Below are 12,913 nucleotides of genomic sequence, written 5' to 3'. Positions count from 1 at the left end.
AGAAGAGTACAAGAAGCTGAGAGTAACAGATAGGTAAGTGATCCCATTTTCCTGAAAGTAGTATGTTTTTAATAAAATAGTGATATTTCAGTCCATCATCTTTATTTCATAAGTTTTATGCGTAAGTGACCTCATTGTCTTGAAAAATAAGCCTTTTAATAAAATTGTGATATTTTCGTCTGTTGAAAGGAATTTTAAATATGATAAGTTATCAAAAATAAATTTATTGTTCATATTTGTTGTTAAGAATTTTAGACACTGTAAGTTTTATGTATAAATGATTTCATTATTCTGTGAAACAGTTATGTGAAAGTTTGTATTTCCACTATTGGTAAAATTGTGATATTTATGTGTTTAACTTCAGATTTCCTTAAAAGCTCTTATATTGATAATGAATTGTTTATCATGTTATATTTCAGGAATGTCCTTCAAAACTGCTACCTTTCAGAAATTATTGCCAAAATGTTTGAGTAGTTACTTACATATATTTCAATGAAAGTGATTGTTTAAATTGCTACAAGAGAATTCATGTTAATGATTTCAATGACACTTTGCATATATGATGTCGATGCTTTATGATGTTAAAAGAGTTTCAAAAATAATTTAAGTATAAGTGGACCCATCCAAGACGCTGGTGGGGTATTTGGACTCATTCGGTATGCCGATGAGGTATAATTGGACCTGCAGGGATTATTTGGACCCATTCAAGACGCTGGTGGGGTATTTGGACTCATCCGGGATGCCGGTTAGGTATAATCGAACTCGTAAAAATTGTTTGGACCTATCTTGTTATGCCGGTAGGGATTATTTGGACTCATCCGGTATGCCGGTGAGGTATGATTGGACCTGTATGGATTGTTTGGACCCATCCAAGACGTTGGTGGGTATATACGTGACCTACTTGGGACGTCAGTAGGGTATTTTGTGATATCTTTTGAATGATGCATTTCTGTTAAAATGTTGATATGCATTTCAATCATTTGGATTATGTTAAACTATGCATTTTTGAAAGTCAAATTGTTATCCATAAATGTTTTTGCTCGTAATTCTTCCTTAGGTTGTTTTTAATATACATTCTTTAGAAAATGCTTATATCTTTCAACCATGATTATTTTTGAGGACCATGATGATCACTTATAGAGTAACCAAATTCATCAAACAATGGTAAATATTTTTCAGGGTAATTGCAGTTTCATAAGTTCAAATGCAGCAGGACCATCTTTGAAGAAATTTGTAGTCATAATTGACTTTCCCTCGTAACTTTTGATTGAATGTACCATTGTAATTTTTGTTTGATCAAGAGATGTATATATCTAGCCTTCATATTAATACCAATTGTGAGCAAACTTTGTATAATTTTTTAATTAATGAAAAAATTTGTTTTGGTACAATATATATAAGTAAGAATTTGAATTTTTCCTAGTATAAGAATAGTTTGTCGCACTTCAGGAATGCTAGTAAACTTGGGGTGTGACATTATTGCTAAAAGGTCATAACTAGTGGCATAAACCCGTTCAAGCAGCATTTGGCAGGGGTTAGAGGGAGGTCGCTCTGTGCAGCTATGCACCTATTAACATCATGAAAACAGATGGCAGTTCTCTTCAAAGCTTATATGGGTAAGAAGATAGCTAGAGAGAAGATAAATGTGGAGATTGCAAGCCTATATCTGCCATTAGGTGGGGTGAATCCAGACCAGCAATCCGATCACGATATGAAGATTGCAATGAGAGCCAGCTTAGAAGAAGTAGACTAGCAGGAAAGTGGGAAGAGTATATGTAGAGCCCCCGGTCCGAGCATGTATGGAAGGCCCGCCCCAATCATATATGGAGGACCTTGCTAGAACTAGGGCTCGGCCTGAGCATATGTGGTGGGGCTGCCCCGAGCATGTATGGAGGGCCTAGCAGAAGGGCATCTGGTGCCAGTTCAACAACAGAGGGATCATCTTGGGCAACATCATCCTACCATGTAGAGGACATTACTACTGGTCTATCTAGCATAAGAGGAGCACACAATAGATTAAGGCGGCCAATGAGGCTAATGGTTGAGGGTGATTCATTCGCCTCGAGGCATGGATCTCAACAAATGACCTTAAAAGGCATGATTAAATATGCACATGATTTAATAACAAGGGGCATATGAAAACGGTGGTATGATAGTGTTATCCCCTTCAATGCATCCAATAGCCCATTTTACCCCTCTATGGTCGCTGAAATTCAGAAAGCAGGGCCTAGGGTGAAGCCTCCTACAACATATGAACTTAGTGGGGAAATCTTGGATGCATAGGTAGAAGATACTAAGAAATGGATTGCAGATCTTAAGGATAGTTGGCCAAGAACGGGCATCACCATCATGAGTGGCGGTTGGTGGGATAAAGTCAATCAGAAAGACTACATAAACTTTCTGGTTTGTTGCTCATATAGTGCGAACTTCTTGTTCAGTAGTGATGTCTTTGGGGTGACGAAGGAAGCAAAGTTCATTGCACAACGATTGGACCAGATATTTGAGGATGTGCGAGAGAAACATGCGGTCCAGGTTGTTACAAATAACGTCATGGTTTATGATTTAGCAGGGTCAAAATTGAAGAAAAAAAAGAAACATTTGTTATGGACCCCGTGTGTGGCCAATGCATTGATAACATATTGGAGGAGATTGGTAGGCTCAACAATGTGAGGGAGACTCTCACATCGGTAAGGTCAATCACAAAATATATCTACAACCGCTATAGGATCTTTTATTGGATGAGATAGTATACTGGCATGTAGTTAATCAAGACCACTATTGCCCACTTTGTGATGGACTACCTGACCATGAACTTTATTGTACAATCGCAAGCCGCATTGAAGATGATGTTCTCCAATGAGAAGTGGACAAAGGACAAACTTGCAATGTCCCATTAGGGATGAAATGTTGAGGCCCCGATAAGATATTATGAACCAGGTGTTCCCACATCGATTTCGTAAGTACTCATTTAGTAACACTATTAAGAATGGTGGATGGTGATAAGAAATCCACCATAAGGATCCTCTATAAAGGGATAGAGAAGGAGAATATATTTATTAAGGATAAGTGCAGTTTTGGTTGTGCAGTGGTAGATATCATAGAAAGAATGTGAAAAATCAACTAGGTCACCCGATCCACTATGCAAGTGAAACGTCTACTTATATGCTTAGAAATTTTAGATTAAAATTTTTCATCGATGTCAATTTAAATGGTTTCTCCATCTTTATATTGTATAGGTTTCTACTTCAACCCCAACTGTTTCTATGTAATGCCTATTATTTATGATGATGAGATGGTGAAATATATTATTGAGAGATTGGAGAGGAACCATCGATCCCAATTAGTGGCACTGAGTGATGTAACATTTAACAGTTGTTGTAGCCTATAAAAATTCCATTAAGTTGATGCACCTGATGCATAATTAAGGCATTAAAGTATAATGTCTTTTGCAGATGTCTATGTATAGGGATGGAAAAGGCTCGTTTACAAGAAGACTTGCCATGGCTTCTTAAAGTATGATATATCCAAGTAATCTAGTATGCAAATATTTTTTTTTTAACACCATTATCTTTATGAAATATTTCACCTCTATCTTACAACGTATTTTACATATTATTTCAGATGAATGGTGGGAGTGTCATGGTGGAGACACACCTCACTTAAAGAGGATAGCAATCAAGGTGCTCTCCTAAACATGTTCAACTACTAGATGTGAGCGGAATTGGGGTACATTCCAATAGATACACACCTCAAGAAGAAATCAGCTGACCTCCAATAGGCTTAATAAGCTCGTCTTTGTTCATTACACTTCAAAGCTCTGACAACAACATATACAAAGAAGATTGAAAATTACATCTCAATCGACTTGGATGCAATATTTATCGCAGATACAGTCGAACTGTGGTTGGTGGAGGAAGAGCCTCGAGTGCTAGGCAAGAGAACATTTCTCGATGCAATCGGTGAGGACTGTGAACAATAAAATGTTGATGAGTAGAGAGGAGGAGGGGGAGTAGAAGCAAGTTCCCCACGGATATTTGACCAATTTGTTGGAGAAGTAGGAGGTCCTACGCATGTTGAAAGGGAGAGGGAAGGGGGTATAAAGGAAACGAGAGAGATTATGATTTTGAGACAACCCTACCTCAACCAGGACATACGCAACCCTAGATCCACTAGCACATGGTGGTGGTGAGCAAGAGAGTCCGGGCTATCATGAGGGTTGAACAAACTTTGGGGACTTTGGGCAAGGACAACAACAGTTCTCCAATCGTGAGGGATAAGTGTGTAGTTATATCAGCACCGAGGATTATGAGGTATACATGAATCGACTCAACAAATGGTTGAGAGAATTCAATCAAATGCATCAGCACGATGGCAACGAAGAAGAAAACCACTTTTTGTTTGTATTTTGGTTGTTGTATGCTTCATTTTGGACTTTGTATTTATATCCTTATTAATTATAGGCTCTTTTTTTCGATGCTATGAATGAATTGTTAACATACATCTAGACATGAAAATAACGTCTTAGTATTCACCTATTTTTACAAAGTAATGAAATTACATAATGCGTCACTCCTAATTTCTTTTAGAAACTAAAAGAACGCTATTTTTAGAGATTTATAGCGATTTTTTGAAAAATATTTGGGACAAAATTTGCCGATTTGGCCAGTTCTCCAATTTGACATGCCGATCCACCGATCCGACATAGGTTTTGGGGAGACCAATCCGGATCACCGATCCTTTTTTTTAAACCTTGCAAAGAACGTTCAGTAATTGTTTGCCCTCATTCTAAACCCTCCTTTCCCTAAGACTAGAATTCACCTTTGGCGTATTTTGATTGCTGCCATGCTTTGGTCCCTTTGGAAAGAGAGGAACTCTAGAGTCTTTGAGGGGATCTCATGAGAATCCTCAGATATCTCTCGAGGGGTTTGAGGTTAGTGGGCCCATACTTTCTTAATCTTGAAGAATTACCCTAAAGAATTTTTGTCCACTAATTTTCTCGATCTTCTTAACGTTCTGTTGAAGAAAGTTGTTAAATCAGTGGAGTAGATGGTTTAAGGTGAATTTTGATGGAAGTGTTCGCTTAGAAACTCAAAGAGCAAGCTTTGGTGGCCTTCGTAGGGATGCTCAAAAGAATGTTATCTTCACCTACCATAGCCAGCTTAATTTATCTGATATTAATAAGGTAGAACTAAAGGTAGTTAAGGAAGGATCATGTCCGCATTATCGAGGGTGACTCAGCTAATGTTGTCAACTGGTACAACCATATATAACAAAAGTTTACATAAAACTTATTATTCTATTTTTCTTAGATTGAGTTCTTTAGATTAACACGTTTTGTTTTGATCATCAGTTCTATCTTTTTGCTGAATATCTTCATCAAAATTTAATCAATTGACTTGGTGCAAAAAATAAAAAAAGAAATTATTGAAGTCATTAATTTTCATAACTCTTTGCCCTTCAAGGAGGCCAAATGATGTAACACTAAGCTAATCATTGAACTTAGTGGAATATAATCTTTTTCTTCTTGCTTAGTACTTAAGTATGCCTCGTTTAAGGTTTTGGGTCACTGGCATCTCATATTTCTTTTCAGTTTCCCCAAAACAAAACACTCAATCCAAAAGTGCTTTTGGAGTTAAATCATTAGGATCTCGATAGAAAAGCATGCACATAATCAAACGAAAAAATTTATATGAGGTTGCAACTTTAAAATGTAGAATTAAAGATGCACTTCATAAATCCATCGGAAAATGTTGTTTTAATGTTGAAAAACCTTCTAATTGATCATCTCGACATCGAGATGTATGAATATGAAAAGAAAAAAGATTTTGAGTCTGAGAATTTTCAAGATTTCATATATTTATAAATCTACTTGATTTTAAACATTTTTGAAGTTTACAATTTTATAATTAGATATAAAAATATATTTTCAAATAATCCTAAAAATATTTTACACCAAAAACACATGTTATGATAAAATTTAAAGGTGCGCCTTAATTGGATTGTTTAAAGTTGCAACCTTATAGAAACCACACCCTAATCAAATGGCGTTTAACACTTCAAAAAGGTTGCAACTACCACCACCTCCTCATCAACCTAAAAGTGCATCCTTCTATAATAGATGGATTTGCTTGGAACTTTATACAGAGAGATCATCAAAGGGTGCGGTTGGTATAGAGCCAAGGCTTTAAACAAACGCACATTCAAATAGTGTCAAGAAATGTAGTTTCAATACTGAAAATATTTTTACATTGTCAAAAAAAAAAAAAATACTAGAAATCTTTTTGATAACCTTAAAATATATTTTCATCTCTACTTATAAATTTTAAAGCTTAAAAAATAATGTAGATCAAGAGGATTTATAAAAACTTCAAAATCATGATAATGGATGGTCCAAAAATGAAATACAAGATGTACTATTTTTAAAACTTGAAATCCATTTTTCTCACATCTTGAGATCCAAATGATCAATTTGAAGATATTTAGATATCAAAACAACCTCTTCCAGTGAAATGTTTGAGATGCACCCTAATTTGATCGTTTAGAGCCTTCTATATAAACTTTTTCCATCATGGTAATCTCTTGAAACCCTACAGAGAGCAGTGTTTTAAAACCCAACGGTCATCAAAATCTACTGATTGTATGGGTCCATAACTCATCGAGTCAATAAAGTGATTTACATACGGACTTTAAAGTTTTTTTTAAAATATAAAATACTCTATTTATAAATTAAAAATACAATGAAGGCTGGTCAACCAATTTTTTTTCAAAATTACCTCACTCCAAAACCGAATTTTAAATTATTTTTTATTTTTTTTCGCTAGTAAAGCATTACCCTAAATCTTAAAGCACTACCCTACTAACGAAAAAATTAAAAAATAAAATTCAAATCAAAGATTCCATCATCAGACCGAAAGGTTATTTTGAAAAATAAAAGCAAATTGACATTTGTTATTTCAAGAAATATTTTAAGGTCAGTTTATAAAATTACTCATTTTATAATTTTTTGAATTTTTTTCTTCTTAAATTCTTTTAATTTCTTTTGGTATTAGGCGTTAAGGATCCGTGTTTTTAAACATTGATTTAGAGATATTAAATAGAGATAAAGAGGTGGAGAGAGCTCTTAGGGGGCCAAGTGGAATATTTATAGTTAAGATATTTCTTTCTTACAAGATCAAGCACAATATCTTAATCCAACATCACTACAACCTAAGGACATCTCCATCACCACCAAAACCACATATACATACACACGCAACCCCATATCCCTCCCTTTCCTCTGAGTAAAAGGCATAACCCCTGATTGCCCTGTACACAAACCCCCATCCCACCGTACACGTCTCCTGCTCACCATACACAGCACCCCACTGTACACCACCACCCTCATCTAAAAGCCACACTTTTTCTTTTTCTTTATGCCTTTTTAAGAGGAAAAAGGTTAACCTTTTCCTCATCACCGACTCACCCAAAAGGAACCCTGTTCCTTATCATTGCTTTACAAACCAAGGGCCTTTTCATCTCCATTGAGAGCTTCAACCTCTCTCTTAAATCAATAAGACCTTTCTCTCTCTTGTTTGAAGTAACATGAGGAAGCCACTGATAATGGTGCAACAATCGAGCGAGCCAAAGGTGGCAAGTGGCCAGGCCCATGCTCTTACCTGGACACACGCGTCTACCTGACCCGAAAGGCGCTAGTCGTAGATCCGAGCCCATGATAGAGATGGGCTCACGGTCGAACCTTTCTGGATCAAAGACCAATGGGTCGGGCCATATGTTAGGGTCGTGGGCTATAGCCCACATGTTGACCATGGCCGTGGTGCCTTTTGGGATGTAGGATTTGGACACATGTACGTCCTGGATGGAGAGGCGGGCCCAGGAAAGGAGAGGGCCCGGTGGGTGGAGCCTTAGGGTTTCTTTTAGGATGGAGAGCAGGTAGGGGAGATTAGGGAGGTCAGCGTCGGCGACGTGGCGAGTCAGGCCCACTACACGGTCCAGCTCAGCTTGGGCCCGGGCTTGAATGGCAGGGTGGAGGACCAAGCGGGCCATGGCCCACTCCATAAGAATGGCCACGGTGTCGGTGCCTCGAAATATTAGCTCCTGCAATGGGAGAGAGAGAGTTAGTGATTTAAATTTAAAAAACAAAACAAATTTTAAATTTTTTTATATATTATATTACTGCAAAACAATTTATTTATTTATTTATTAAAAAACTCTTAGATTTGTATAAAATATATTACACTGTTTATAATATCACTATAATTTATATATATATATATATAACTTGACATTACAAACTTCTTCCAAACTCCTCCTGCTATCTGGTAGGTGGGAGAAGGGCAGTTTCTGGGATGAGAGAGAAGGGGGGAGTGTGTGTGGGGGGAGTGTGTGTGTTCGTTAATGGGTTTAGATTGGAGGTCGATTGAGTTGATGTTTCGAAACAGGGAAACCATGAGTTTCAACCACTCAGACAGTTCTCTCTTTCTATTTAAACTGCTCTTGGATGGGGAACTAGAACCTGTAGAAATTAATTAAATATTTTTCCCTCGTTCTCTCAAAGACTAATAAAATCCATCAGAAACTAAAATCAATGACATGCATAGAAATGAATCATCTCTCTCTCTTAGTGGTTGCAGCAATTAAAATTCAAAGTGAAATCAACTGAAAATCATTCCAAAGTAAAAACACTCATACTGATTTCGCTCATCTCTGACCCTAAATAATTTTTAAAAAAAAGCTTTGATTGTGATGATTAAACGGTTTGAAAAAAAAGCTCGGATGATGATGATAATTTCAGGCTCTTTAATTCAGGTGGAGGAAAAAGCCACGATAGTTATCTAGTTTTCAATTTTTAATAAGTGGGCATATCACTACAATTTTAATGGCTTAGAGAGAGAATTGGTAAAAGTTGAGAGCAGTGGAGTGATTCGGGAAGTTTCACTGAACCTGTAAGGAAGAGAGAGAAAGTTCAAGGGTCGTTTTTAAGGACAAGCATGCAGAGAGCTAAAGATAGAGAGAGAAAAAGAGCATAGGCATGTTCTTTTGCGGGGTGTTATTGTCTTTTTCGAAATTATCCAGCGTTTGCGAATCTCTGTCGGCTCTATACCATCTGACCCAATCACTGCTTAAAGCCCTCGTAGTTTTCTAAAGTCACCTTGAACCACAAAAATGTATCAGAATTACCCCTATAACATATAAAATAAGATCAAAATTTTGTACGGACCATAAATTTTGTTTTAAAATACGAAATGCTTTATAAATTGGAAATTATAACGGGGCTAGTCAATTTTTTTTTTTTCAAATTATCTCTCGGTACAAATATATCCTCAAACAGATTTTTTAATTTATTTTTAGTTTTTTGATACTAGCCTAAAGCTCGAGGCATTGTCCTATTAATGAAAAAACCAAAAAGTATAATAAAATTTGAATCAAAGATTCTATTTTTAAACTGAAGGGTATTTTTAATTAAAAAAATTGGTTGATCCATTTTTTTTTTGTAATTTATACCTATAAATAAAATGTTTTATATTTACAAAAAAAATTAAATGCGTAAATCACTCTATAAAGTCCCCCTCATCATAACTGGCACGTCAACTCAATTCATCAAGGACACCAATTACAACCTTTTCTTCAGCCAACACTTGTATGTTTTCATACAAGTCATATTTTACACGCCCACTTGTGACGTGGGTACAGCCATGGACAAGCAAACCGATGAAACAAGATCTATAATGCAGATCTTGAATAGTTAGAATACGACTAAGATGAAACAAGATCTATAGTGTAGATTTTAAATAGTTTGAATAAGATTATATGACGATGATAATGATGATAATTATTTATGCTCATTATATTTTTTCGATTTAACCGGGTCACCAATTTTATAATGTCCCAAGACACGAGTGTTTGGTGGTTTTTTTTGCAGTAGTAGATACCTTAATTCATTTTTAATTCAATTGGATGATAATGAATGTGATCATATGTAGATTAGTATTTCTAAAATTAATATATTTTATATTATTTTATTAGTTATATGAAGAATATTTTATATTACTATGATGTAATTATGAATTACCAATATCCATAAGTTTGATATTTTAAAAATTTAAGCACTTTTTGGCTTTTTCATTGTTTTTGGCCTTTTTTTTTTTTTTTTTTTTAATTCAATGAGAATAAGGAGTCGTTAGATAAGAAATGAAGCTCCGACCTTGGAAGTGCAACTATCACGACCCAGCCCCATTCTCGTTTCCTCATTATGAAGTTGCTCAATAAAATCATTCGTCCCATATCTTTGTGATAGGGGACAGTTTCGTAATTAATACGTGGACTAACGGCGTTCAACGAAGCGACAAACCACGATTGGCGTAACGGACCCAATTAATTGAGACGATTGGTGTAACGGACCCAATTAATTGAGACGATTCGTGTAGCGGATCCAATTAATTGAAAAAAAAAAAAAAAAAATTATGACGAGATGAACCCGAAAAAAATACTGAAAATAAATAAAATGTAAAACAGAAAAGGTGCTAGGTAAAATAACAACTATACAAAACTTGAAAAGCGAAAAAGAGAAAACCAAAAGTAGGGTTTAGTAGGGGTTAAGAATACTGACCCAAAGCAGTGCTACCATGTCTGAATCCGCAATCCTCTCCTCCTCAGCCATCCCCAACATCAAACTCAAAAAATCATCCCTCCCTTGAAAACCCTCCTTCCTCCTCTCCTCCACCAAACCCCCAACAAAAGCCCTAACTTTTCCAGCCAAAACCTCACTTCTCTTCCCAATCCCCCAAAAATCCGGCCACCAACCGGCCGGAAAATAGTCCCCCCAATCAAACCCTCCCAAAATCTCATACCCCTCTCTCACCATGACCCCAAGCTCCTCTTTATCTCTGCTATTCAATTCTCCGAACACCGATCCTGCAATACTATTGCGCGCGGCCTTCTGCAACGCGCCCCGGAATTGGACGGCGCCCGCACGGCACATCTCAACTTCTCTGAGCACGTCTGAGATGCAGGCCTGCCGGCAGGCCTCTTGCGCGGCAAGTCTCCTTGGGGCAAACAAACACATGGCAGCGGCACGGCGCAAGGAGCGCCAGTACTCCCCGTGAGGCGAGAACCCGATGGCGCGCTCGAACATGAGCAGCCTTGCGGCTCTTTTGACAGGCCTGTCGACAAAAGCCGGGCTCGACAGGATTTCACGAGCGGTGTCAGGGTGCGAGGCTATGATCACAGGAGTGAAGCCAAGAGACAGAGCCATGAGTTTCAAGGACCGGAAGCGACTGGAAATGCGAGCAAGGTTGCGGTGAGCGAGAGAACCCATGAGCGGGAGGCTACCGACGACGGGATAGCCGGCAGGGCCAGGGATACGGGACGGGTTTCGGTGACCACACCAGGCATGGCCGCCAGGCACAAGCCAGGTGCTCAGAAACCATGTCAGGAGGATAAAACTGAGGAGTAAGAGGAGTTGGAGGTTCAGGCATTGCTGGGATGTTATTATAGCCAGGAAAAAGAGGAGACCTGTTGTTTGAATTGCCATTAAAATACCTTTACTAGAAATACAAAGTAAAGGAGGAAGGTTAAGAGATCAAATTACACACTTTTTGTATTCTTGTTAGAAGAAAAAAACTGCCATATATCACCACCAAGTTGTTCTTGGCCTAAAATATCACTATGGTCGAGAACCAGAGCTTAGCCTCAAGAACAACAAGAAGTGCAAGCAAGACTGGCGTAAAATATGAACAAGGATTGAAATTAGAGCTTGATATTTTGCTAGTAAAGTGCTAAAGAAACAAGAGAGAGAGAGAGAGAGGGGATAATTGCTTGATATTTTGCAAGTAAAGGGCTAAAAAACCAAAAGAGAGAGAGAGAGTAAGAAGACGACAGGCTCTACTATAATTCTTACAAAAGAAGCCACCTACTAGAAATGAGAAACTAAGCAGTGGACAGGTAAAAACCAGAGGAAACCAACTATGTGCTTTGCCTCTAGAGAGAGAAAGAAGCAACCATAAAAGACAGAACCTCTGTGTAATACATGGCCATTAAAGAGCTTAAAAGACTAAGCAACTAGAGAGATGACAAAAGAGGCCAAGAAATTTAGAGGGCTCATCTAATTGAACCTGAAAAAGCTAGAGTGAGAGAGCAAAAAAAAAAAAAAAAGTAGAGAGAGAAAGCTAGAGAGAGAGCCCAAAGCAAGTAAGAAAAAGAGAGCAAGTGTCGAATGGTGGCATGGCCGGATCGGGACGATATATATAAACCTTGGGTGCGAGGTTAATAACCGAGAGTTAAGGGTCTCACACTAACCGTGGTTCATTGACGCACGTGCCACGATTAGGGATCTCACGTGTGAGGGGCCGCCCCCATTAACGAATCGGGTGATATACTGTCGGTTAGTTGTAACGGAACGGAGGTAGCCTTGGTCTTACAGGTGGGCCCCCGCCATACGGTCAGAGACAGCAGGTAGGCGGCTTACACGTGTTGATGTGACGTGGCCCCGACGCGACCTGTCCTCGTTGGGGGATGCGCACGTGTCAGTTGTCTTGAGGCTGGGGCCCGCTCTTGGATTCGGCCTAGTGGTGCGCCTCCGAACAGCAGGTGACTGCTGGTCCGTACATTCCCAGGTGGAATCGGGCGTGGTGGTGGCCCATGCAGCGTCCCACGTGGCGAGGCGTATCAGTAGTTTTACCCCTTTCTTTTTTATATTTCCATCCATATCGTGGTTTGAACTGTGCACCAAGGTTCAAGAACAAAGTCAGGTGACCTGGATCGCCTTTCAAGAAATCTGTATGGATGTCCGTTCTAGAAAACTAGCAAATAAAAATATTTAAAAATAAAGTATGACTGATTTCAATATATCATAGAATAGGCTAAAACCAACCTATTCTCAAAGAGAACCAGCTAGTTCTCAATATTTAGACAGAAC

General features: G+C 38.0%; 1 protein-coding gene across 1 annotated transcript; it reads right to left on the bottom strand.

Annotated features, from left to right (window-relative positions):
• Positions 1-7,120: 7,120 nt before the first annotated feature.
• LOC18438110 (cytochrome P450 78A4) lies at positions 7,121-11,766 on the bottom strand. Its single transcript, XM_006848300.4, has 2 exons — positions 10,607-11,766; positions 7,121-8,094 (listed from the first exon to the last, which is right to left on the bottom strand). The coding sequence occupies exons 1-2, from the start codon at positions 11,528-11,530 to the stop codon at positions 7,459-7,461; spliced, it is 1,560 nt and encodes a 519-aa protein (XP_006848363.2). The 5' UTR covers positions 11,531-11,766; the 3' UTR covers positions 7,121-7,458.
• Positions 11,767-12,913: the final 1,147 nt, after the last annotated feature.

This window comes from Amborella trichopoda, chromosome 6, assembly GCF_054954075.1.
Source record: "Amborella trichopoda isolate Santa Cruz 75 chromosome 6, AtrichopodaSantaCruz75HAP2 v2.0, whole genome shotgun sequence".
Lineage (NCBI taxonomy): Eukaryota > Viridiplantae > Streptophyta > Magnoliopsida > Amborellales > Amborellaceae > Amborella > Amborella trichopoda.
The sequence above is the reverse complement of the archived record's forward strand: the minus strand, read 5'-3'. Positions and strand labels throughout refer to the sequence as shown.

Coding starts and splice junctions, on each gene's coding strand:
- LOC18438110 (XM_006848300.4), bottom strand. CDS start 11,530: ATGGCAATTCAAACAACAGGTCTCCTCTTTTTCCTGGCTATAATAACA. Junction 8,095..10,606: donor ACATGGTAGCACTGCTTTGG/GTCAGTATTCTT, acceptor CTCCCATTGCAG/GAGCTAATATTTCGAGGCAC.